Genomic DNA, 26,424 nt, shown 5'->3' with positions numbered 1-26,424 from the left:
AGGTAATCGACATCCTGCCCGGATGGTGAGCCTCATCAGGGACAGATTTATGGCCCCACGCCCTGAAGAGCTGGGAATGTCCTGCCATGGGGATGGATAATGCTTGGCAGTACCCTGAGAGCACTGATGGGCCTTAATGGCCCCAACCAGGCTCACCTGGGACCACCACCCCTCTGCCCAGGGGCTCCATTTAAGCTCAGGCCCAGGTACCTGCTTCTGGCCTGAGCTGTGCTGTAGGTGTATCTGTGCCTGATCTTGTCCCCAGCTGTCCTGATTTCCTGACTGGTTGTCTCAGATGGACTCCAAACTTTAGCTGGTGGTAGCTTTGTCTCCAGGATGCACCTTGGACCTACGCTGCGGCCTTGTCTCCAGCTCTGTTTCCTGCTGCTCCTGACCAGACCTTGCTTTGTCTAGGGCTGTGACTGGAATCTGTCCCCGTTGTCACCTTGGTGGTGCTGATCACCTGTGGGACCGCATTGGGCTTGTGCTTGGCCCTGGGCTGGTCCACTGTGTGGGGCAGCCCTGCTCCTGCTCCTTGCTGGTGGTGAGCTGAAGTCTCTCCATTCCTGAGCTGTGCACAATAGAGCCTGGTCCTTGGGCTGTGCAGGACCTGACCCCATGCCTCCTCCTCAGGTGAAGCCCACAGACCTTGCACCCCACTGCTTCCCCCAAGACCCTAGGGCACCACTGCATTCCTTTTCCTATCCCTGCGGCTCCTCGGTGATGGCTCTCCCATGCCACATACAACTACCCAGCCTCTCTGCAGTGGGGACTTGGTACACTTCCCCATGTCTGCCTACCTCTGGGACCCCGTTTTCATCTCTGTGTGTCTGAAGCAGATTCATGTCCCTGACCTGTTTCCAAGTTATGATTCCAACCTGGCTCAAAGTCTCTTGTCCCCACACTGACCCTGCCTTGGTTCTGTGCCACCATTCTGACCCGGCTCCATGTCCCTGCCCTGGCTGTGTGTAACCCAACCAACAACAGCCATCCATCGAGCTCAGACCTCCACAAGGTGTGGGAACATACCTTGATGGTTGTCAGGACCCTGAGGACCTTATCTGAGGACCTTATCTCTCCTGGTCAACCTCACCTGGGACTTGTACCCAGATGTGCTCATGGCCCAGGAGCTCCATTTAACCCCAGCTATGCTGTGGGTGTACCCGTGCATGGTCCTGCCTCCTGCTGTCCTGGCTTCCTGACTGTTTTTTCTAGATGGACTCTAGACCTACTTTGTAGGTTGCTTCATTTCCAGTCCCATCTCTGTCTCAGCTCAGGTACTGAGGGACTGTACGTGGATCAGCGGGGTCAGAACCTGTGCTGGGTCACTCCTGGCTCCTGGCTTGTTCTCTCTTGTGGAGCAGCCCTGTTCTTGCTGCTCCCTCACGCTGGTGACAAGCCAGAACATGGTAGGAGGCCTCATCTCCAGTGGCCTTGATGCTGGTTTTTCCCTTCCCACTCTGCTGCATCCATTAGCCTGATGCTTTCTGGCAGCAGCTGCACATGGAACAGGAGACCTGAACTTTTCCATTCCCCAGCCTCCGACGCTGCCAATCCCTCTGAGCTGGGAACGGGCATTAAACTCACTCTCTATCAACAAATGGCTCCTGGCTCTTCCTTTCGGTTCTTGAGCCCCATGTGCCATTCACGCTGGCTGAGAGGGAAGGAAGGAGGGAATTACCCTCTGCCCCAGTGGGTCCAGCCCCGCTCAGTTTCTCTGCCTGCTCACAAGATGTCGGCTGGGGCTGCAGTTGCTCTCCCCCTCCCTGTGAGCACCTAGTGCTGCTCCTTCCCCCCTCCTGTCCCACTAACAGCTCTGGCACGCTTGGCATGCTGTCCTTGGCACGTGCAAGTGTCATTCCAAAGAGCCTGCCCCCAAACTCCTGGCAAAAGGGAAATTATTATTATTATTATTGTTATTGTTGTTATTATTATTATTATTATTATTATTAAAAAGACTCATAATACCCCCACTCTGCCAGATTACACAGCCAGGGAAAGAGAGTGAAGCGTGGGAGAGCCTGGCTGGCCTCCGAGCCCTGCTCCACCTGCTCATTCGACTCGGCCACCAAGCTGGGAAAGGTCGGAGGAGGCTCTTGGGAGACTCTGTTCAAAGCCAAAGGAGGGCAGGAGGAGGTTTTCTTGCTTTTGAGGCAGTCCCTCAGCCCATCTGCCTGGATCCTGCTATCAGAAAGGACCCCTGCACTTCCAGACATTCCACAGACGTGCTGGCAAGCTTGAGTTAGCTCCTGGTGTCCATTCTCATGCAGAAAATACTACTGGCCCACACTCCCCTTTCCACTGAGACTGAGTGGTGTGGTCAATACTCACAGTCCGGGCTTTTTTTCCTCTCCAGGAGCAAGACAGAAAGGCTTCCCGTGTGTGCACTTAAGACAAGTCTGTTCGTCAAGAGGTGTTGGCTCCCTCCTCACTGTGGTTATGGGAAGGCCTTTTTGTTTAAAGAGGAAAACAAATGAATAGATTCCCCTGACACCCAGCCTTATCAGGCACGAACCCAAGGGAGTCCCTTGTTTAAACATCAGGAGTACATTGCTGGATAACACCCCTCCTCTCCCTCCCCTCTTGGCATTTTTTCGGTTGGGTCGGTCTTTTTTCTACCTCTATTTGCTCTTTCTGAGCTGCTTGCTTCTTGCCAGACCTGCTTGAGGAAAGTGGGAGGACAGTGAGGGTTCTACAAGCCAGGGCTTCTGGGCTAGAACAGCAGAGGTGCAGTGCTGCTCCAAGGACTTGCCCTGACAGAGCTGGAGGTGAGGATGCCGTGAGCAGGTGTAAACGTATGGACAGAGTGTTTGGGGCACATCAGGGCCAGGACACAAGGACACTGAAGTGGGAGAGAAAGTTCCCTCTCTCTTGACCTTAGGTTTCCCTCTCCTCTCTGCACATCTAAGCTAGTGAGGGAAAAAACAGTGTGCTCTCCTCCCCCTGCCCTACAGAATTAGAGACTAGAGTCAAACTTGGAATTCCCCTTTGTCTCATCACTGGGGAGACAGGGTCTTGGTGGTGATCTCACCCCATCAGAAACCTTTCAGTGCACAAGGCTAACAAGAGGGAGGCTGCGGAGGAGGAGGGGAGTCATGGCAGGAAACCAAGAACACATCAGACACTCTAAATTTAGATCTTTTTATTCAGCTCGGACAATATTCCTTGATTTCTCATTGTTCAGGAGAGGGCAGAGGGCAGGGAATCTATTGAAAGGCTTTGTCCTGAGAGATGCCACTTTGTCTGGGTATACGGGGGGTGGAGGAGTCGCAGGTCGGGTTGATCTGGCATGGGTGAGAGGTGCATGTCCCGCTGCTCCAAATGGCCTTGGGATGGGGTGGTGGCTGAGCGTCTCTGAGTAGCCCTGGTACCTGCGAGACAGAGGTCGGGGGTCCCCTCCACCCTGCACACCCACCACCATCCGCAGTGAAGGCAGCAGTAAGGACTGGCACGAGGGCCCCTCAGCGAGCACCTGTGACTGGTGAGCGGCACTTTTGCTTTGGGGCAGGTCCCTATGCCAGTGGGGCGTCAGACACAGGGCGTGTAGGATAAATACACACCCATTCTATACGTCTCGCTGCCTTTCCGGCATCACAGCTCAAAGTCTATTTTTAAACTCCCTCCTTTATTACACAGGTCAGCAGATAGCGATGGCCTGCCTCCCGCCATGCCAGGGGTGCTGCTCTCCCACGTGCCCCGGGGAGCAGGGTGTCCTCCACACCACGCGGGATGCACCCTGCCTGGGGTCGAGGTGCAGGGTGGGCTATGGGCATGAACACACTCATCTCCCCCATCACAGGCTCAGGCCACAGCAGGTACAGGCAAATCAGGGTGCCCAGCTGCATCTGTGCTGTTGTGAATCAGCTGCTGGCTACACTGGCACAAGGGTGCTGCAGGGTGCTTCATCCCACTGTATCAATGGGGTGCAAGTTTTGTTTGGGCCCGCGGCTTACGGGAGGTAAATGAGCTGAGGGTTGGGCGCAGTGTCACCAAATATGCCGTCACTGGTGTCGGCACAACTGGATCAGCACAGGCGGGAGGACAAGCTCACATGGGGCTTTCTGCCTCAGCTGATGCCCTGACTCCTGGCGAGCAGTATTTGGAGTGGGTTTTGCTCTGTGACGTGAGCAGCCATAGCAGGTGGGGGGGGGGGGGGGGGGGAGGGAGAGCCACTTGCGTTTGGTTTTCGACCCTCATCTTCATTTCACATCATGAGTCATGTTACGTTCTGAGCTGAGTAACTGCTGGGGCTATTTTTACTCAGCTCTGCAAGCTTCCTTCTCGCTGCTGCCACAGCCACTGCCGCTTGCTGTGGACCCAGGGGCAAAGGATGGGGAGACGGTGAGTGGCAGAGGCTGAGGGCAGGGGAAGCGGTGTTTGGGGTGGTGTCAGTGGAAAGGGGGACTGCTGCCCACCTAATCAATTCAGAAAAAAATTAGTATATGCCTCTTGAAAAACAACAGATGACCTGCAATGTGTGGTGTATTCACACACACACATACGTATATATTTATTATACTGGGAGAGGGGAAGGGGGAGGGAGAGAAATTCCTTTCGAGTGCTATTCACCAGTCTGGAAAAATAAAGAAGGAAAGCAGAACATTTTTTCCTTTCATCAAAACAGGAAAGAGAGGGGGAATGGGGTGGGGAGCAGATCCATAGACATAATGGATGGTTGCCAGAGTAAGGAAATTGTTCCCTTCTACCCTAAACTTGGGAGTTGGGGAGGGGGGAGAAATATATGGTAGTGTGAGCAGGGAAGGCTGCATCCCCTCCTCCCCACCTGCTGTAGGAACGTGTATGCACACGGGAAAGCACTGGGAAATCAGTGCCCCCAGCTTTGCCTTCTCTCTTTGAATTCTGCTTGAGCTGCGCATCTGCAGGGATGTGAAATGTCTTTGCCTTCTCCTTCACCCCAAAGTGTGGGGTAGCAAGCTGTGGCTGGCACAAGCCCTCTCCCTCTCTGCTGTTGTCAGGGGCCATGCTCTGCCTTCTGCATGCGTCTATGTGCTCATCCCCCTTCCCCACCCTCTCCTCTCTGCCAGGTTTCTGCCAGGAATGGGTGAGATGAAGGAGGTGGTGAGGGGCTGGGGGAATCCCTCTGCCAGGGAGAGACAGGCAAGGGGGTTGTTCCTGGGGAAGCCTGGCAGGTCCCATCAAATGCCTGTTCGCCAGGTGACACCTTCCCTTTCCCCTGGAGCCAGTTGCTCTGTGAGGGCTTTAGTCATCCTTGGAAAGCATTTTCCCTGCCAGCGCCAGAGGGGACAAGGCGAATTATGCAAGCCCTGGGCACCCCGAGGCTCTGCCTTTCTCCAGCACCAAATATAAACACCAGGCTCCCTCCTGTCTCTGTCTCCTTCCTTTGGTCTCTCTTCTCCCTTCCTCATTTCTTCCTCTGCTAGATTGAACTCAGTCGTTAGGAAGTCAGGGCAGCTCCTGTGGCAGCAGTCTCTGGGGCAAATGGCGTAAACAGCAGTGTAAGCTACATACGATGACTCTGTTCTGATCGCTTGGGTTGGGATAAGCCTCGTAAAACACGGCGATGTGGCATAAAACCAATGCGCCCACAGAATGGGCCTCCTGGTGTAAACCAGGCATAAAACTTACTCTAGGTGCTTAATTTCAGTGTCACGGCTGCTCCCTTCCATTGATGGCTGCAGCAGCCCCGTGGAGTAGGTGTAACGATTGCTCACTGTTCTCCTGAACTTAGAGACCGGAGCAGGAGCAACACCTAAGTTAGATACCTTGAGTGGGCGGACTGACTACACATTGGCTGTCAACACCTCCTAATTACTTTCCATTGATTGTTTTTCAAAATAGGACTCATCATGGAGAGGCTGAGACACCTCAGCTGTTCAGACTGAGTCTTGCTTTCCATTGTAAGCCCTGTTTTTCTTCTTGCTGTTTCACAATTCTCTCCCCCCCTTAAAAAAAAAGTAAAAAAAAAAAAAAATCACCCCTCACATCATGCCTCTGTGGATGGTGGCTAGTAGATCATTTTTTCCACCGACATGAGATGAGGGGATAGCAGCCTTGCAGCAAGGAACTGCCTATTGTCCTCAGACACGTGCTGCCCTCCTCCCTAGTCATAAGAAAATAACCAAGGAGATGAGTTCAGCTGTTCACAGGTTAGAAACCTGTAGTGGTGGTGAAAGTGTTTTAATAAGAAACCCTGCTACAGGCTCTTATGAAATCTCTGTTTTTGTTGCGGTTTTTCTGAAGGGCTGTTGCCAGCTAGCACGGTTGTGACCGGATCTTGTCAAGTCGCAATGCCCTAATGGGACATTTTTATGGTCCAGCTGCTTCATGTAGCCTCAAAATATCTTCCCACCATATGCAACAGGGGTTTCAAACTCTTGCCTTGTGACATCTGGGACACCAATAGCCCCACAGGCCCCCACACTCACCCCACAGGTGAGGGGAAGATAGAGTCGTCCCCATTGGATTTAGGGGTTCATGGGATAAATGACAAGCTAATTTCACAAAAGCAAGAGAATCAAAGGAGCACCTGCCCGGCTCAAGGCACAAGGCACAGCAGTTTTAAGTGCACGTGCCCCTATTAAACTCAACGCCAATGAGACTGACCCAGCCTTTAGTGAGTCTAAAGATCTCACTAGAGAAAAATCTGTCCCTGTCTTAAAAGCAGAAAGAGTAAGGAAAAGCGACTGAAGGCTGACCAGCTTGAATATCATTTTGCTCTATTTCCAGGCAGGGTCATAGGTAGATGATTAGTCAAATTCCAAACATCCTCTTCCTTGCCGTCTGGAGGTTCAACAGGGATTAGCTTTTTGTTTCTGATGTCGAGTTCTAAAAACTGCCCAGCATCATCCACGTGAAAATAAATAACTCTATTTCTATCCCAGCTCACATGTAATGTAGCCGGATATTTAAAAAAAAAACCACACACCGCACATAGTCCCCCCAAAAACAGGCCCTGCAGCAGCTCTTGTTGCTACTGAGCAAGAAATTTGCAGCAGTCCCTGCTAGCTTACTGCAGAGTCCTTCTCCTCTCCGGCAGTGATATTTCTCCCTGCTGATGAGTTTAATCAACCCTCCCACATGCAGCCTGTTCTGTGCTGACCAGGCAGCCACTACAGCGTGGGGACCCCCTACACAGCTTGAACAAGGTGGCATGACGATGGTGGAACCACACCAGGTTATTCGAGGGCAGAGATCCTCAAAGGGCACCTGAGCCTCCATTTACACCTTATGAACTTTAAACACATAATGAGGTCATGGACATTTGGGAACTAGCTGCCCTCAGCTCTCTCTACACAGTCAGAAGGACTTCCAGAAGCTGGTTTGGCCATCTCAAATCCTTGGTGAGATGGATCCAGGTCCTTTTAAAACCTTCTTTTGGAGCCTCCTGCAGATTTCAGAAGGAGTTTCAGTGCCCAGGTAGACTTTAGGGTAGTAGCTCCACCCTGCCAGGCGTTGGAGCCAAATTGTCATCACGTGAAATGGCTGATACACTGCAGGCAGGCCAGGATGGAGAATGAAGGGAATTCTAAGAGCGTCCTGAGGAATTTGGGGTGGGACAGGGCTAGCATGGCTGGAGCATCTAAAGCAAAGTCCTGTTAAGGTCTCTGGCAGTGGAAATGAGCAAAGGTATGTGTTGCATTTCCACTTCCTCCCACTTGAGCTTCAAAATTGGGACCGAGCCACTTCAGACTAAGTTTGAGGGACTCCCGGGACACTCTTTATCGCTGCAGTCATGCACCTCAGATGACCTGGGCTTTGGAGCTGGCATGGCTCTGACAAACTCCCCATCAGTGAGGAAATCTGCTCCCTCTTCTTCTGGGTCAGGGTGAAGTGTGGTGATCCCTTACAATCCAACTGCATCTTGACACACTGCCCTACCGTAGGACCTTTCATTTTGTGTTTGAGTTACCTGTCTCTGTGGTGGTAGAGGCAGAGGAGTTATGCTATTTTAAGAAAGATATGGAGGACCCCCAGTCCTCCTTTGTGTCCCTGACCAACATCCACATCTGTGAGACCAAAGTCAGGTTTGGGGGTGTAGCTAGCCAAGCTGGGAGCTGTTGTCAGACGCCTGCTACAGAAGAGCATTTGGTGGGCTGCCTGCTGCTCAGCTCTGGTAGCTGCTGCTCGTACCCGGACACTTTGGATGGTGCATATATGAGTGCTGGTGCGAGACCGTGTTTTTTGGAGAGGGTTGGCTGCATGAGACTGGCAGGCACCTAGATAGTCTAAGGGAGCATGTGTGATGCTGTGAGATGAGGCCACCAGTATGCCAGTGGGTGTATGTATGTGCGAAAGGAAGAGAGAGGGGGAGAGTGAAGGAGAACACATGGATGCCCAGGGATGTGTGAATGAGACAAAATTTGCACGTAGCTGTGCATGCGAGTGGCTCAAATAGAAGCGTGTGCGTAGCATAGAAAAAGCAGGGAAGATGCTTGGGATTCAGAGTGAACGCCTGCCGAGTGCCTGCGGTGCATGACGGTGCAGGAATGTATTGGTGGATATGAGCCTGCACAAAGATGGTGCAGAAACCCCTTCTGGTCGTGCCTGGAGTGTGCTTTGCAAGTGTGCAACTCCCCACTGGGAGATCACTCGTATGTACATGAGAGGGCATGCGTACGGGTGTTTATCAATAGGATATGACTCTTTCTTGAACTCACCTGTTAGCAATCTTCCCTTCACCATCCCTCCCCGCCCCCCCCCCCCCCCCCCCCCCCCATTCTTGTTGCTTAATTTCCCTTCAGATGTTTATTACATCGTGGAGATAATCATGCAGGAAAATACCTCCCTGTGCCACGAGCAACACCAGATTGTCTTGTAGCAACGTTTAAATTTCTCTGGCTTTTTTTTTTTTTTTTTCCTGCACACAAAGAGATGTAAGATATTAAAGCCATCTCTCTCCCTGGAGCTAGTGGTGTAGCAGGGCAGGGAAGAAGGTGAGTGGAGCTCAGAGAAATGGGCTCCAGACTGCAACAGCAAGACCCTGGGCTAAAAAAATTACAAACTACCATGCTGGGAACTCCTCTCTTCTTATCTCTTGCCGAAGAGGAAGGAATTTCTGTCCCCGTTCTTCACGTGATAGTAAAGCCACATTATACGGGTTATTACAGCATTAGTAATTTTAAATTAATTTATCATTAAAATTAACACACTTTTTATTTTGTCAGCAATGGACTGCTACTCCCTCACTAGATTTTTCGCCTTGATACCCAGCCAAGAGGAGGATGGCAAGTTATGCTCCACCCATCTCCTCTTCTTTATAAAAGGAGCAGCCCCGAGTGCCAGTTTAGTCTCTCTTGCAGCTCGCAGACTAAAATAAAGACCCATCGGCTTGCTCGCCTCCCCTTCAATTTTACCTTTTCTGCTTTTTTTTTTTTTTTCTTTCTTGTTGCAACAGAGCGCGGAAGGCAGCATCGGCTCCACTCTGAGGCTTGTCAAGGCTCAGCGCGCACACACACACGCAACCCAGAACGAAAACATTTGCTCTCACCTGTCTCCAAACCCAAAGCAAACCTCACGCCAATGCTTCGAACGAGAAGGCACCCAAGCCAGAATCTAATGTAAGGGGAAGAAATTCAATGCACACTAGCAACTTTTTGCTAAAAAGCAAGTGGGCGTTAGGAAGAAAAGGAGCATTTTAAGAAAAGGACACATTAGGAAGAAGATTTTATTTTCTGGATTTCATACCAAACTTTGGAAAAGTTTTTTTTTTTTTAATGATTATTTTGTGTATCTTTTTCTAAGAACACTGAGTTGTTGTTACCTGCGTGTAAAATCTTTTGCATAGATGTATTTTAAAAAGGAAGACAATCAAGAGGAAAAATAGCATGTGGACCACCTAGCAAAAGGCAGTACTGAAGCATCCCTTGTGGTGAGGGGGACGCAGACTCTGGATGTGTATAATTTCAAGGGACTGCATTTTTTTTCCACCAGCCTTATGAGATAGCGCAGAGGCAGGCGAGTCACCGAGAATTACTTCTGTCTCCCCTCACCACCACCACCACCTCCTCCTCCTCCTCCAAGGGCTCCTGCAACTCTCCCACCCGCAGCCCGGCCCGGAGGGGAAATGGGAACGCAGGGCGCCCTCGATGCCTGAGGTGGGGCGGCCGCGGGGCTGTCTGCGGGAAGCGCTTCCCTCCCGGGGCTCGCCGTCCATGTGCCCGCAGCCGGCGGGGCCTGAAGTCGGGATGAATTTCGGCGTGGTCTTCGCGGTCATCCTCTCCCTGCCCCTGGCGCGCCTGGAGGTGAGTTTCCGTCGCCAGCAGCGGGCGGTGCTGCAGAGCCGAGAGCCCGGGAGAGGGGCGGGGGGGGGGCGGTGGGGAGAGACCGGCGGCGGCGGCGCCTCCCGCCCCGCAGGTGCGGCGGGGTGAAAGCCCGGGGGTGGCGGAGGCGGCGGGGGGAAGGGAATTGCACGGTGAGGGCGAAGAGCCCGGGCGGGCGGCGGCTTTCCTGCCCCTGTCTGAGGGAAGGGCTGCGCACGGGCGCGGGCGCGCTAATGGCGGGCAGAGCCGGCCGCCCCCGGCCCTGAGGGGGAGCGACCGTTGGGCCGGTTTCCCGCCGAGCGGCGGGGGCTCCCCCCTCTCCCCTCAGGACGGGCCCCGCCAGGAAGGCTTCGCGTGGAAATAAACCCACCCCCGTGTATGTCCCGGGCTGGAGTCAGTGCCAGGCAGGTGGGGAAGGTGAGACCGGGCTGAAGCGGTCCCTGATGAATGCGGGAGCAGGGGTGCTGCTGGGGAGCCCCGGGGAGCCTGCAGCCTCCTGCCCCGCCAGCAGCTTCACCCAGAGGCTGTCACCCCGTGCCCGCCGGCCGCCCCGCCGAGCCTCTCACCTCCTCCGGTTATTTTGGCATCGCGGCAGCATGGGTGAGGCAGGGACTGAGGCCCAGTTGCCACCTCCGGAATAACACAGGGTGTGAAACCCAACCTGGCATCGCCAAGGGGCCGATGGAGAAAGGGCAGGAGGCTTTGAAAGGGGCAAGGAAGGGGCCAGTGTGGCTAGAGACACCGACATGGGGTGACAGTTATTCAGTAAGGTGTGTGCCTAGCTGGGGCCATGGGAAGAGGCAGGAGATGAGTGTCTCTGCTGTGCTCGCACAGTCACGCAAGCATCTTGTCCCGCAGCCCTCCTGCACACTCTGCCCAGGAGGAAGCCGGGCGCAGGGTGGGGGCCAGATGGTAGATCTGGCTGATGAACGTACACCCCAACCCTCTTCGGTTTGCCTGTGTGGAAATCAAAGCCTCACCCTGAACCATGGTCAAGGAAAAGGAGCCCCAAGACCCCAATTCCTTCGATTTCCGCTGCCACGTTTTGTCGTCTGATCGCGTGCAGATTGGGTGGATCAGAAAGCCCCTAACATTTATGCACAGCGCTTGGTTCCCATTTCAGCTCTACCCAAGGTGGCAAAACCATGGGTTGGATCTGCAGCTTGGGAGTTGTCAGGGGCAGGAAATATCCTTCCACCAATACTTTCCTCCCTTTGCATCATTTCTTTCTCTTCCTTCCTCATTTTCAGGCAGCCCCTCTTGTGGGTGACAGGGTAGGGGTTGTGTGCAAAGCATCACATCGCCTCCTTATGGGCCCATCTTGCCCTTGCCCAAGCCACAAAGGGAAGCAGTTAGAGCTGTGGGCTGCCCAGTGGTTATGTTTGTTTTGGGCAGAGGATGGTATTTCCTCTGTGGGTGGCTCAGATCTCTTTCTCCCATGCAGTGTGAAACATCAGCTACGGTTGGTGCTGCGGAAGGGTGAAGATGGAAGTGTCTGATCTCAGGGGGCTGTTGTTCTGCACTGTAATCACACTAAGAGACTGCACAGCTCTATGACAGCCTAGTAGGGTTAGAGTTTGGGAATCCTGGGTCTAGGTTTCTTGGGAGGAATTGTGATATTTGTCATTTTATGGCCAGAGAACCATGAAGGTTTCTGCTTGGGTAGATGCTTCTGCCTGCAGCCAGTTCCCACATCTACTTTGAGGGAAGTGTGTTGCAGCCTCTGCACCAGGCACATGCAACACAACAACCAGGCTGCTGAACCATAGTCATCCTCTGAATGGGGCTTGCACCTCCTCCCCAGCCCTGCCAGAGAAAGTGCACGGGGAACAGTAGCTCCTCCTGATCAGCAGAGGCCTGAGCCAGGAGATGGAGCCTCCTGAGTCCCTCTCCCTCTTCGATCACACCCATCTGGAGCTGGAGGGGCCCTGGAGATCTTCCAGCCGGAGGGAGTACGAGCCTCAGTGGGAAGGTATTTGCCAGTTGGGAAGCAAGGATGCTAAACCGATTTGCATTTGCCCTGCGGGCTGTAATAGTTGCCTTGCAACATTTACAGAGATGGGTTGAGCCTGGCGTGGTTGTGCTGGGGTGAAGCCCCACTGGCAGGGCTTTCTGGAATTCCCAAGGAATGGGGTGCGGCTGGGTGCTTGCTTATAACCTCAGCCCAGCTCCCCATCACGTCTTTCTGATGCAAGGCTCCGGGGCTCTTCCCGAGTCTTCCTAGCATAAGGCTGTGATAAGGACAAAGCAGTGGAAGCTGGGATGGATGACATGTCTGGGGTGAGCTGGTGGAAGGAGCCAGGCAAGTTGTCCCTGCCTCCCTCTCACCGTCAGCTGATGCACAGCGGCAGGAGAGAATGACAGTGGTTCCTGCACTGTTTCCAGTGCTGCTGGTACACAACCAGCCCTGGGGGTGGAAATGCCTCCAGCCCTTGCAGGGGAGGTGTGGGGGGAGCGCAGAGGAGCAGGGTGGAGCAGCGGAGTCCCCCTTGAAATGGGAAAAGGGTGGGTAGGTCTGGCTGTATTTTAGGAACGTGGGGTAGATCAAACATTAAGTTTGATTCTTTTAAGGGAGGAAAACATAAGCTGCCATCCCATGTGGAAGGGGCTCATGTGAGGAGGGTTGTGCCTGCTGTTTGGAGAGGCACGCATGGTCCTCTGGCAGGCAGAAATCAGGGTCCCCCTGTAGCCAGGAGTGGTGCTGGAGGAGTGGAAGCCCTGTGCCAGGGGAGCAAGAACTCCTGGGGTTCAGTGGGCTGGTGTCAGGTGCTGCTGGTCATGCTCTCTGCCAGGGAATGTGGTGGAGTATCCCCTCAGGGTCCTCACGTCAGCTTCAGAGGGAATTAAAAATGCTGGTTTTGTTTGGGTTTTTTTGCTTGACTGATCACTGGAGACCTTGCTGCCAAGATCCCCTGCCGCGGTCAGTGTGGAGTCACTCGGGAAAGTCTTCCTCTCCTGGGCAGAGGAGTGGATAGCTGGGTGCTTCCCTGCCCTGGGCTGGTACTGCTGCTACGCTTCTGTCCTTCGTCACATGTAGGTGCGTAGACACACCACCTCAAAAAAGAGGACTGGAGGAGTCCTCACCTTGGGAGTATTCTTGGCTGGTTTCTTTGAGCCCTGAGGGTCTGCCTTCCCTGCTAGTTGCACAATCTTTGCTCTTTCCTCCTCTGTGTCTGCTGAGCTACTGTGAGGAGACACACCTTGGGGCGAGACTCTGAAGCCCTTGCCTGTGAATAGCCAGAGGGAGGACTGGAGCACAGCCTTGCATATTCCCTGCGCCACCTGGGCAGTGGCTGGTCGCAAGGGGACCTTTCAGCATCCCTGGCGCTCAAAAGCGTACCTTGGCAGAAAGCTCTGGAGACAAAGGGTGGCGGCATTAAGGAAGAGGCTGATTTTGGGAGAGCATGTTTGTGGGGAGCGGGGACAGGGGAATATCCCGTTTGCAGGGCATTGCTGCACGTGCACCGCTTTGCAGCGGCCAAACAGCGCTGCTGACATCTGGGAGGAGGGAGGCAAAGCTGACGCGCCGAGAGGTCCCGGCGTCTCAGCCGCAGCACAGAGCGGCTGCCGGGCAGGCAGGGCCCCTGCCCAGGTGCTCTGCTGCCATGTGTCAGCTGTGCCCTGGCTCTCGTCCCCCTGAGCACCAGCAGCCGGGAGAAGGGGAGGCGACACCCCTGCCAGGGGACTGGCAGAGTGGGGGGTGCCCCTACGATTCGAGGGAGAACCAGGCACTGGGGGCAGAGGGAGGGAGGGAGGGAGGGAGGGAGGGAGGGAAGAACAAACTTTCTTCTAGGAATTCAGGGCCTCGCAGGAATACGAGGCCAGACCTTGGGGCACTTGACAGCCAGCCAGGAGTCCATTGAGACAAAAGTCTTCTTTGATCTGCCGTGCAGTTAAAAAGGGAGACTGTTAACCTGTGTTAGACAAATAACTCCAGAGAAGCTGCTAAGCAGGAAAAGCACCAGCAGCTTGGGCTGGTCTGTTGAGGATCCCACCTCCTGCAATGCTCCTCCACCTTCTGACCCCATGGGATCAGGTGGAGGTGGCTGGTGGACCTTGTGCCCCATTCCCACCAAGTGCCCCGAGCCTGGGTGTGTGCAGTGCCCCAATCTCAGAGCCTCCCAGGCACAGGGCTGGGATGGGGGCCCAGAGGCATGGCTGTTCCAAATCGGACCCCAAAGGGAGCAAGGATGAGCCGTGCAGCTCAGGTCTGCGTAGCTGCTCTTAGGCCAGCCTTGGACATGGTTCTGCAGCACTAGAGGAAAGTAAGGAGCTTCACAGGCTTGCAGTTGTCACTGACAGAGCTGCCTCACAAACCCGGGGAGGAGGACAGGATTATGAGCCATGTGGGCTGGTGATACGCTGTAGCCATGCTGATAGTATCTGCAACAAGAAAAAATTGGCACCTAAAACTGCTGCTGTGAGCAGGGAGTGGAGCTTATTCCTACAGGCAGTCCTCAGCAATCCAGCTCCTGAGGGCCTGCATTTGCAATCCCTGATTCGTATCTGTTCCCCCTGCTCAGTTAGCAAGGTGACACCTCCCAGCTCGCCTCCAAAGTCACCAAGTCTCGTAACACCTGCCCACGCTCTCCCCCAGTGAGTGCCAGAGTTTAAAATAAAGTTCCATTTCCTACACGTATTAAGTGTCAGGAAGGACCAGGGGCATTCGTGCACAGCAGCGTTCGTACACAAATGCATTTGGCTGACAGGTGCAAACATTCAGAAGCCTGCAATTTCACCGCACAGCTCTGAGCTCTGGCTGCAAGTACTGGGAACTGCAAATGATCCCTTTTCCAGTAAACGTGTGTGGCGCAAGGCAGGGAAGTGCTGCAGAGCCTCTCTGGCACTGGGCTGTTGGTTCCCTTCTTCCTCACGCAGCAGGAGTTGTCAGAAGGCATCTTCATTTCGCAGCTATTCAGTGATCCCTGAATTATACAAGTCTCTCTCTCGCTGTGCATTCATCACTGATGCTGCTTCCCTCTCCCTTGGAGACTGAGGAAGTAATGCCTGGGGATGTAAAATCTGCTTTTCACTGCAGGCGGACAGCCAGATCTGTGGTGAGATGTGACAGTGACAGGGACGGAGCGGAGCAGAGATGCTCAATCTGACTTGAGCTCTCTGGTGGATCTGGCTGTGGAGGGTTAAAACGCTAGTGTTGTCTGCTCTGCAGCTATCCCAGGAGGTTTCTGCCCTGTGACTTGGGCTGCAGCAGCCTTCAAAGCCACCATGTCCTAGTTTAAATTATACTATTAGAGGGTGGACTAGCAGAGCTGAGGAGGGAGCACTCCTATTGCCCTGTAAACAGAGGCAAAATGTGGGTGGCCAAGGGACAGGCACGTGTGGGAGGGTGCCAGGCTCAAGCAGCCATGCAAAAGTGGCTGCAGGTTTGGGCTAAAGCCCTCAAGGTTTAAAAGCCAACGTTTAACCACCTGCCTGGTGGTTTTCCTCGACTCCAAGTGGAAAGGAAATGTTCTGCACAGAACACAGGCAGAGAGGAAATAGCTGTACACTAGAAGGACCACACACATGCCACCCACTACCCATAAAAACCCCCACAAAAATCCCTGCGTTTCACAAGCACACAAGCCAAGTTCTCCTCTCAGTTACAGGGGCATGTGTAGGGCTGTGGCTCAGACGGCATCCAGCACCCGGCTGAAAGAGCAGCTTTTCCGCATGAGTACACCTGAATGAAGAGAGCTAGGAGCTAAGCAAACACTTTGGCCAGTACTTTCCTCCATCTCTTTTTCTAGTCTTTCGGAAGTATATTTTAATCAGTGCTTGCTTTCCCACACTGCTCCTTTGTAGTCTTGTTAAGTGCTGTCACTAGGGCCCATTCAAGCCTGGTGCCAGAGTAAAATTCCCAAGAGATTGATGGCGTTGCACCTGCCCGCATAAACCCTGAATTTGGCCCATCGTCTGATGTCTATAAACCTGCTTACTTAAGGTTTTTTGGCACTGGCATGCAATGACATCCAAACTCCCATGTGTTTCTTCATCCAAGTCGGCTCCTCAGCCCACCGCCTTAAACAGCCTTTCATGTCCTCTCTGCAGCGTTTGTGGTTTCACTGTGGGCTCATGCTAGAGCAGCCACAGCTGCGAAGGTCAATCTTCCTCTCCAACCCCCACCTTTTTTTTTTTTTAAAGAGAGTATGCAAATGATGTATATTATTGGGCCGCTGTGGTTTGAAAACACACGCGCATGCACACGCACATACACACGATATCTGACAAAGCCTGTGAGGGAGTTTCATAACAGAGGGAAATATTGGGAAGGTTTTATCTGATAGTGTAAGGGAAGTCTGTTAAAACGCCTTTACTGCAGGCAGCAGGAATGAGAGGCCACCTGGAGAAGTCATACAGCACCGGAGAAGGAAGCGTTGCTGGCTGCATGCATAGTGTTTGGGGCTCTGCAGTGCAGGCCGGGCATTTTTTGGCTTTTTCAGTCTTCCAACCAGGAAATGTTGGAGGCAGCAAGAGGGTCTTTCTCGCTTTTGCTCAGGTTTCAGGATGATGCCTTCAGGAGGGCATGTCTGCGTTTCGCTGGTTCTGTTGTGCCTCTTCCATGCTCCTTTGATTCCCCCCACTCCCACTCCACGATGCAGTCAGTATTTGCAGATCACCTCTCTAACACTTGTTTCTCCCCTTCTTTTCTTTTTGTCATCTGGCAGGGGGACCCCATACCTGAAGACATTTATGAGATTTTGGGTGGCAGCTCAGTGCGCTCCATCAGCGACCTCCAGCGTGCCCTGCAGATAGACTCCGTAGGTAAATCTCCTCTTCACCAAACACTCCTCTATTTTTTTATTAACTCTTTGCAGGGGAGGGAGGGAATATTCTGTTTTCTAGCAGGCACAAAATCAACAGACCTCACTATAAATATAGGAACCTTTTGGGAGCCATGACCTGACTATTTACACACCTAGCCACCCTGAAACCTGTGGATGATAGGCAACTAGATGCCTTTTTAGATATCCTCCTAACTGCCTGGTTTATGAAGGAACACTGGTGTCCAAAAATGATAGAAGATGGGCAAGGTGAGTGCAAGGAACTGGGGTCAGCACTTTTCACCTTGGCAGATGCACAGGCAGCAGGGCTTGAATTGGCCAAGGATCAGTTTAGCAGGTGGAGAAAAGGGAGGTGGAAATAGGGTGATAGAGGAGGAAAAGGCTGAGTGAGTTCTCAGGTTTAGCACCCCCAAAGGCCCCAGGCTCCCAGAGGCTCTTAGGACGGGAGCAGCAGAGCACGTGTCCGTGGTTGAGATACGGAACAGGGGCTAAGTCAGGGTAGCGTCACTTCACCTCCTGCCCGTAGATAAGAGCTCCGGGGGCTGCCGTGCCTCAGGGTCACTTGGCCAGGGCTGAGCACAGCAAGCGACAGGAGCAGTGAAGCATGGAGGGGTCGGCACGTGTGGGAATCGAAGCACGCGCCACGGCGGCTGGGCTGGCCCAGGAATTTATTTATAAACGGTCTCTTCAGAGCAAATTCCTTTCTATTCTAACCCTGCTCCCGCCCGTCGTCCCCTGCCCCCCCCAGCTCGCCTTCTTTCTCGTGTTTTGTCTGTTTGGAGCTTTGTAATCCTTGCCGAGACACTATCTACGGGGGAACAGAATTTCCTGCTTTTGTTTCCTATGCCAGTCCAACCACTGGCGCAGTCTCAAAAGCATTCCCACTGCCTTTCAAAACGGCCCTGGAGGGGCAGGGGGGGGAAAGCGAGGGGGAGGGCACCAGCTGCGTTCAGCTATTGTTTGCCTTAGAAAGAGGCGACGAGGCTCCCCACCACCGCCAAGGCCGCTCCCTGCCCTCACCAGTTCCCTCCTCCTTGTCCACAAGCCACACAATGGGGCAACTTCCAAAATTAGCTGTACTGGATTGTCCCAGGCTGGTCCCCCCACCCCAACCGTCTTCAGTGCTGACCCGGGGTGTAGAAGGACAACCTGGGAGAGGGAGGGACCCGGTTTTCAATAGGAGATTTGTTTTGAGTCAACAGTTGTTGCTATTTCTCTCTCCTCTCATCATCTCAACCTCTGCACAAAAGGCAGCCCCCACCCTTGTTTGATAAAATGCCAGGTGGCGCAGGATGGAGGGGTGGAGAAGGAGAGGCTGAGAAGATGCATGCAGTCTGTCATGTCCCAGTGTCTAAGGAACAGATACATCTCTATCGCAGTTACTAACCACCCTCACGATTAAGAAATAAATGGACTTCTCTTGTTGGCTTGAAAAGCCCAGGGGTATGGGAGAAGGCTGCAGAGCTTTGAGTCACTGGCTTCACTTCAGGTCCCAGATAGGAAAGACTGGTCAGGGAAACAGAAAATGGTGCTGTGAAGCTGTCTCTTTGTTACACTCTTCCACTCCCAGGTAGTGACCGAGAGGCATCACCATTTGCTTGCCCTATGTGGAATTAGTTTATTAATGAATAAGTGTATTAGCAAAATAATCCCAAAGCGTCTGGGGCTATTCCCTGTTGTGTCCATGTGCCACGTATGTGCCACAGCTGCTGCCCTCCACTGACTGCACAGGGAGCCAGGATTAGGCAGCTCCAGGAGGCAGATGAGCTGAGATACTGCCCTCTTGAGATACTGTAGTCCTAACAACAGAGGTGTGTGGAGAGTGGGGGTCATCTCCTTTAACTGTGGCTGCCTGCAAAGCAGGCATGACCATCTAAGCCAGTCATCCAGACACCCTCTGTAGCCCTTGCAGAGCTATTCCCTTCCAGAGCATGATCCACCAGATCTCATTTTGGGTGCCTGCCGCAGGGTGAGATGAATGGTGTCCTAGAATTGATCACACCGCTCCAGCTGCTTTAAAGGATGTCTGCCTGCCCACCTCACACGTAGATGTTGACTGCACAGGCACATGATTCCTGCCCTGTGAATATAGCCTCTGTGCACGCATCCCAAATCCTTCAGCAGTGGCTTCAGAGCTGAGCGGAAGCAAAGTCCCTGCTCCCCATTATAAGAGACCTGCACTAGGGCAGGACAGAGGAAGAGGGATGGGACATGATAGGTATGGGAAGTCTGCTCTACCGCACATCTGATAAACAGAGATCTTCTACTGGCCCCAAATTCCCTGTAAGAAAATTGCTCCCTTGATGCTGACGTCCATTCAGCTTCCTTCAGCTGCTAAAGCAGGTCAGAGAAGGAAAGAGCTGTGGCTGGGTGGGAGCTATCTCCGAGCACGGCCATTGTCCAGAGCTCAGGAGGGGCTGCGTGTTGGAGTGCTCCATGGGGATTATGGGCATTTCTCTATTCAGCACTTCCTATGGGAAAAAGCAGTGGGGTGGGAGGGAACTGCTCAGGGCTGGCCTGAATGCTGTCTGCCTTCCTCTCCCATCGCTGACTGAAATACCTCCAGATTCTGCAGCTTACCTTAGAGTAGGATAGGGACAAAGCCATTTCAACTTTGTTTTTCTGTTCTTCTGTCATAAAACTGACTCTAACCTAGAGCAACTGCCATGGTTTGGGAGAGAGAAGGCAAACAGCCCACCTCCCACCCATTGTTCCCCTTCACCTGCCCTCTTGCACCCCAATTCTCCCAGTCCCAAGCCATCCCAGCAAGGCACCTCAGTGTTATATACCAAACTTTCTGCTTGTCCATCTGGTCTTTGATCCTCCTTGCCATATCCTGGCCTCTGAATCCCTCTGCTACTCCTCTCTGACATCAGACAACCCTGCTGTAGGATTTGTCATTCTTGAGCTGGCATTTTCCTCTCCCAGACCTTTTCACAATAGGCTTGTTGCTTTGAATTGCCTAGTCTGAGCAAAGAGCAAAACCTGGTGTCTCCATGCCCAGCACAGCTGTGACCTGGCTGGAGGATTTACACATACTGGGGCCATGGCTTATCCCATGTCTTTGAACTTTGCCTGGTGAGCAGAGCACAAGTGCCTGCCATCTTCTCCTGCCTCTACCCAGTGCTATTAGGTCATGTCTTTCCCTTTGCAGAGGAGGATAGCTCAAGCCTGGACCTGAATGCAACTCAGCCTGGTCAAAACCCGGTGGCCCTGTCTCGAAAGCGACGAAGCCTAGGTGAGTCGGGGGTGTTGCACCTTGTGATTGTTGGGGCACTCATGTGAGCGGCTGTGGCTGGGTGTAGATGCATGTCTGAAATCCACGTCTGGGGGTACATTCGGGGGGTGTGCCTGGATGCATAGACAGATGAGAAAGAGGGTCTGGGCCTCATGTAGGATCTGGGGAAGGCAAGAGAGGGAGTCTGAAGCTCTGCAAGCTGCTCTGCTCTAAATGCCCACCGGTGCTGATTTGGTCTAAAGAAGGTGTCACCTCCTGCCTAGGACTGGTGCTGCAGTGAGAAGCATCTTTTTACTGGGACCTCCTCCACAGGGTGCAGCTCTGTCCAGGGAGGGAGTTGGAGGGGTGGGAGAAGGAGAAAGAACGTGTGTGTGTGTGAGAGAGCCATGTGGGGTCTTTCTCTTCCCATAGAGGTGGCTGCAGCGGGTTGGTAACAGCTGCAAAGCCCCTTTCATCCCCCTTTCCTCTCTTGGCCCTCCATAGATGCTCTGGCAGCAGCAGAGCCAGCTGTCCTCGCAGAGTGCAAGACACGGGCGGTGGTCTTTGAAATCTCCCGCAACATGGTAGACAGCACCAATGCCAACTTTGTGGTGTGGCCGCCCTGTGTGGAGGTGCAGCGCTGCTCCGGGTGTTGCAACAACCGCAATGTGCAGTGTCGCCCCACACAGATTCGTGTCCGGCACGTCCAGGTAAGGGAGACGCCTCCCACTGCACCCTCGTCCCACAGCCCACCTCCATCCCTACCCCGCCAAAACCAAAACCACAGCAGGTTTCAGGTGCAAGGCTCACACAGCTGTTTGTTCCCTCCCACCCCCTCTGCAGTCACATCTTTTGCATTAGCCACACAGCGCTGCAGCCTCTGGCGTGGGGTGACGTCCCTGCCAGCTACTCGTAGGGCTGGTGCTGTCCAGCGGCTGGGGACTGTCACCATATCAGAGCTACAGGGCCCCATCCCCAGCTGCAGTTCCACGCCACGGCTATTTCTGTGGCTGGAGGTGGCCTTGTCTTCTGTATTAGAGCAGAAGAAATAGGACACTTTCATTGTGGGAACTGATTTTGATGCAAAAAGAGGAGGGCTTGCAGTGTTGGTGTTCCATCCCCCTGCTGCTGATGCAGTTTCTTCCCAAGACACGTACTGGAGCAGCTTCTCCTCTTTCTCAGCCTCACAGTTACCTCCTGACCCACTCCAGCAGCAAGCAGACACCTAATGGCTAACCTCTTGCTCTGGTCCTGCTCTCCTCACAGCTACCAGTGATCTCCTCACAGCTTCCTCCCAGACAGCTTGTTTAAAAATAATACTCATCCCGTACTAATCCTCTGCCTGAGCCATAAGAGACTCCCCCAGGCAGGCGGCAGAGGTTGGCCAGGAGAGGTTGTATTCACAGAGCCCTTTTCATCAGGAAATTCCTTTCTCAGAAAAGCCAGGCTGAATGAGGGAAAAATGGGGGGAGCAGGAGTTGTTTTTGTGGAAAAAACAAGTGAGAGGTCAAAAGCCAGCCTGAAAAAGTGACCTGGAAATGGTTTCTTTGAGGACAGAGGTCTCTCTATTGTTTGGCTGGAAGTGTTTGTCTAATGAGCAGCGTGTGGTCTGAAGCGTGTGGAGTGGGCTTTCAAGGAAAGATAAACAGCCTGGCTGCTTCGGCGCTGCCTGAGGGATGCTGCTGGGGGCAGTGGGTTTAGAGGAATTCAATCCCAGACGCGCGGCAGAGCAAGTATTTATAGCTTGCGGAGCACTTCAGGGACCGCGGTCTTGTTAGATAAGCTGAGTGGGGTCAGGCCCGGCTGCTGCTAGAGTGGGAGGACCCCTTAGAAAACTTGTGCCCTGTGGTGGGATGTGGAGCAGTGAGTCTTCCCTCTGAGTCAGCACTGGTGGAGAGTCTGAGGGAATTTCCAGAGCACCGCCTTTCCCGCGAAACACAGAGCTGAGGGCTTCAGCCCTGCAAGTTATTAAAGAGCTTGAGACAAATTCAGACAGGCCTCAGCGGAGCTGGTGAAGCTGCATTTGCTTGCATCGAGCCTGAGTCTTTCTCCTTTTGCCCTTCCTGTAGGATCCTGTGGGAATGAATTCTGGTTGCCCCCAGGTCTCTGCCACCACATCTGTCAGAAACAGGCTGGGGTGTTCTGCACGTCCCATGTTTCTGTCTGTGATCAGCCAGTTATCCTGCTTAAGCAGGGGCAATAGTTAGGAATGGGGGAAACAACCACTCACATCCTAGATTGCCTGGTCTAGGTCTGCTCTGCTGGTGTGTACAGAATTAGCTCCCATACACACCACCCCTGAATTTGAACCGTGCTTTATAAACTGCCTTCTGACCCTTTAGGAAGAAAGCCAGTACAGAAGCGTACTGACACAATATTTTTACAGAGAGGGAGCTGCAGCTGTATTAATCTTTTCCTTGTCTTTCTCTTCCAAATAGGTGAACAAGATAGAATTTGTCCAGAGGAAGCCAAAATTCAAAAAAGTTGTTGTACCCTTGGAGGACCATGTGCAGTGTCGGTGTGAAGCGGTGTCCCGTCAGCCCCCCAGGAATAGCCGGCCAGGGCCACGTGAACAGAGACGTAAGGATCTTGGCATTAGTCGAGTGGAGGGAGGCGTGAGAAGAAAGGCTGGGGAGAGAGGAAAGAGCCCTCCACTGGTTTCAGTCTGCTTAGCTCCAGTGAATCCCATGGGCCTTCACTGGTTTATACCAGACGAGAGACCTTTCCCAGGATGTCTGCCTGCCAGCAAGGGGCTGAAACCCAGGGAAATGAAGGAGGGGAAGGTGAGAGGTGAGGGGAAGGGCATCGTGGGAAAAGGGAGAGGGCAGAGACTGGAGAACAGAGGACAAGGGACAGAAGAACAGAAGGAGGCCTTGTGGCCCTCCTGTCGCAGAGCTCTTTGTTGATAGTATGTGGAGAAAGATATTTCAACATGAGCCGGCTGCCCCTCGCTGTACAGACACTCTCCCCTCTGTTTTGGCAGGCTTGTCACCGTCGTTCACCACAGCCGCTGTCTCACAGAGGCAGCGAGTACGCCGGCCGCCGGCACAGAAGAGGAAACATAAGAAGTACAAGCATGTCAACGATAAGAAAGTGCTGAAAGAAATCCTCATAGCATAGAAGTGCTGGCAGGAGAGAGAGAGCACAAGGCAGGTAAGAGAAAGCTGCTTTTCCAGTCAGGAGAGATGTTCTCCCAGGACACGGTTCTGCCCAGGCCTCTCGGACCCTTCCCACAGCACTGGCCACTCATTCAGTGCGGGGCTACTGCAGGGCCTGGGCATAATAAAACGCAGATTGAAGGAGGGGGAAGTACTAGGCTGGAACCCAAAATGTGCATCCTATTTATGGCTTTATGGCTCTTCGCAAAGGTGGAAGGATCATGCTACAACCATACTTGCTCTCGGGCCCTGCCCTCACCTTTCTCTGCCTCCCTTACAGGCAGAGAGCAAGACTGACTTCTCTCTGCACCTAAATCCCCTTGGGGTCTGTGTAATTCATCTCTTCTGTGGAGCAACTCCTGTTCTCCTTTCTCTATTGATTCTGTTGAAAGCAGAGAATTAATGTTGCTCTGGGGATCCCTTCTGCTTTTGTTTCATTAGTTGAGTTGGCAGAAAGACTGAAAAGCAGCAACACTTTTGGTTCATCTCTCTCCTAGCGGGAAGCCTGTGTGCATAAGAAAGGTCATACCAGGGGAAAGGAGAACTGGAATCTCTGGCAGGAGATCTGGACTTTGTCAGTCCAGGGTCTGATTCTTCTCTCCCTGACTTGTGTAAACAGGAGTAACTCCCTCGTCATCAGAAGAATTTCACTGGTACAAGGGAAAGGAGAATAAGCCCTGGTTCCCCATGAGAGAGGGAAAGGTGCAGAAAAGAGAGAAAGAGTAACGAGGGTGCAGACCTGGAGGGGGAGAATTTGGAGAGGCGGCACAGCCTAGCAGGCAAAGTCCTGGCCCGTGGACTCAGCAGTTCCAGCTCTGCCGTGGCCCCTTGAATGAGTCCAGGCCACTTGCTTCACATTCACTTCCCCTCACCTCAGGAGAGGGGATGACAGGCTTCCACGTGTGGCATTTCAGGAGCTGGGGATGAGGGGCGCCAGGCGGTGTCTTGGGATTGGTATTCCCACGCTTAGCACTGTGAGGGCTCTGATTATCCCAGGATCCTCCTGGCCAGCCCAAAGTTCCCAGGGTAGAAATGATGCAAACTCATGCAAATCTCAGCTCTGGCTCAAGCTGTCCAGGGGAAAAAATAGAGAAGGTCAAAATCCCTCCTGGGCTTCTAATCTGGCACTTCGACACAAACATTTCCAGAGTATAAAATGAGAGAGGAGGGGAGTTGCAGGGGGAGAGGGTTACATATTCTAATGCCATGTCTGGTTTTGTTTCACTTCCAGGTTTATTTAATATATTTGCTGTATTGCCCCCATGGGGTCCTTGGAGTGATAATTTTTCCTCTTTGTCCGTCTGCCTCGACGTCTGATTCAGACGGCAATTGGTGCTTCCCTTTCCATCAGTGGACCTTCTCCCACCAAAGCCTCTCCCTTCTTTCATTTATTAGCATACTTTTAAAGTTTTACACACACACAAAAAAAAAGGACAAACATGACCTATATATATATATATATGAGAAAAGAACAAAGAACAAATAAAACCATGAACCCTGACAGCCGCAAACATGCGACAAGAACAGGACAATGCCTTCCCTGCTCCAGAGAACAGGATGGAAAATGTGAAAAGGAAAGTGGGTCCAATTTCTTCTGAGGGAAGGAGAAAAACAAATGGACAGAGGGCAGAAGGGGAATATCCTCCCTTTCCCTCATGTTTCTGGTAAGGCTGGGGGGCCCAGCTGAGATCAACACTTGCACTGGACCTACGTTGTGAAAACAGGCGTATCTCAGATTGCGAGCGGCGACCAATGATGGAAAATGCACTAAGGACTTTTATCGCCCTACCTGGACAGATTTATATTTTTAACGTGCGTGTGTATATTTTATTTTAAAAAAGAAAAACCAAAACCACTAAGATATACAACATCTCGGGGAACAGAACAAAACAACAAAACAAAACAAAGAAACCAAATGAATTCCCCCCTCCCTTTCCTCTCCTGCTCCTGGTGCTGACTGGAAGGTGTTTGGATCATGGGGAAGGAGCAGAAGGAGCAGACGGCGGCAGAATCGTCTCCACGCCCCCGGCCCCTGCCAAGGGGAGCCATCTTTGCACATGCTGGTGGAGAATTCAACTTTCCAGGCTCGGACTCAAATTATTTTTTAAATTCGCTCTGTATGTGTGCGCGTGTATATGTGTGTGTGTATATATATATATATATATACGTGTGCGTGCGTGTGTGTGTGTATGTGTATTTATACATACATATATAAATATATATATATATGTTCTTCAGTGGATTTTGTTCCCCAGTGGCAGGAAGCTCAGAGGCACGTGCATGCATCGGCTTCGCTGGGCTGGCAGGAAAGCACACTGTTACTGCAACGTGCCTGCGCGGTCTGTGGTGGGACAGGCAGAGACATCATCTGATCTCTCTCTTTCTTGCTGCCCTTTTCTCTCACTCTCCATCAACCCCCCAGCACAACTTCCTTGCAGGAGGCGAAGTGGCACCACAACAAGACCAACAACAGCCAAACTTAGAAGCATGACTTAATCTCAGCAAGCTGTCCTTGCCTGCTCCGTAGTCCTGAAAGCAGAATCATGTCATTCGTCTGAGGTTTTTAACCCCTTCGCAGGTGTCCTGCACACCTTGCCTCCACTGCTTTCTTCCAGCTAATGTCCCTGCATCTCCCATCATTTTCCTCACATTTTCCCTCTCAAATTCCTTCTGGATTTTTGCCCATGGGTGTTCCCAGCCCACCTAGCTTGGAAGTTGGTCCAAGATGTGGGCAGGTCTGTGTAGGTATAGAGAAAGAAATGAGAATGGTCTTTGCAGTTGGCAGCAGCCATCTGAGACAGAAACGAGCTCTTCTAAGTGAGGAGGACTTGGAGCAAAACTGGGGGGTCAGTCGTAGAATCCATCCCAGGCCACTGCCAGCTCCAGAGGAGGGAGGAGGACTCTGCGGGTAAGGGCTATTTCTGCAGACCTAATACTCGGTCACCATTAGCAGAAATGTTACGCATGATGGGAATTTCCACTGCCACCTTTGAGTCCCAGTCTTGGATTGTGCCATGCTGGCG

At 52.7% G+C, this 26,424-nt stretch overlaps 1 protein-coding gene across 2 annotated transcripts; it reads left to right on the top strand.

Moving 5' to 3' along the window:
* The first annotated feature begins 4,282 nt into the window (after positions 1–4,282).
* PDGFB (platelet derived growth factor subunit B) lies at positions 4,283–25,629 on the top strand. 2 transcript variants are annotated; one of them, XM_074826683.1, is made up of 8 exons: positions 4,283–4,341; positions 9,377–10,223; positions 16,910–17,006; positions 20,181–20,264; positions 20,748–20,953; positions 22,682–22,823; positions 23,227–23,396; positions 24,633–25,629. In XM_074826683.1, the coding sequence occupies exons 2-7, from the start codon at positions 10,068–10,070 to the stop codon at positions 23,361–23,363; spliced, it is 822 nt and encodes a 273-aa protein (XP_074682784.1). In that variant the 5' UTR covers positions 4,283–4,341; positions 9,377–10,067; the 3' UTR covers positions 23,364–23,396; positions 24,633–25,629. The 2 variants fall into 2 exon arrangements, with proteins under 2 accessions (XP_074682784.1, XP_074682783.1); XM_074826682.1 differs by lacking the exon at positions 4,283–4,341 and having other exon boundaries at positions 9,296–10,223.
* Positions 25,630–26,424: the final 795 nt, after the last annotated feature.

Source organism: Strix aluco, chromosome 5, assembly GCF_031877795.1.
Source record: "Strix aluco isolate bStrAlu1 chromosome 5, bStrAlu1.hap1, whole genome shotgun sequence".
NCBI classification, from domain to species: Eukaryota; Metazoa; Chordata; class Aves; order Strigiformes; family Strigidae; genus Strix; species Strix aluco.
The sequence above is the reverse complement of the archived record's forward strand: the minus strand, read 5'-3'. Positions and strand labels throughout refer to the sequence as shown.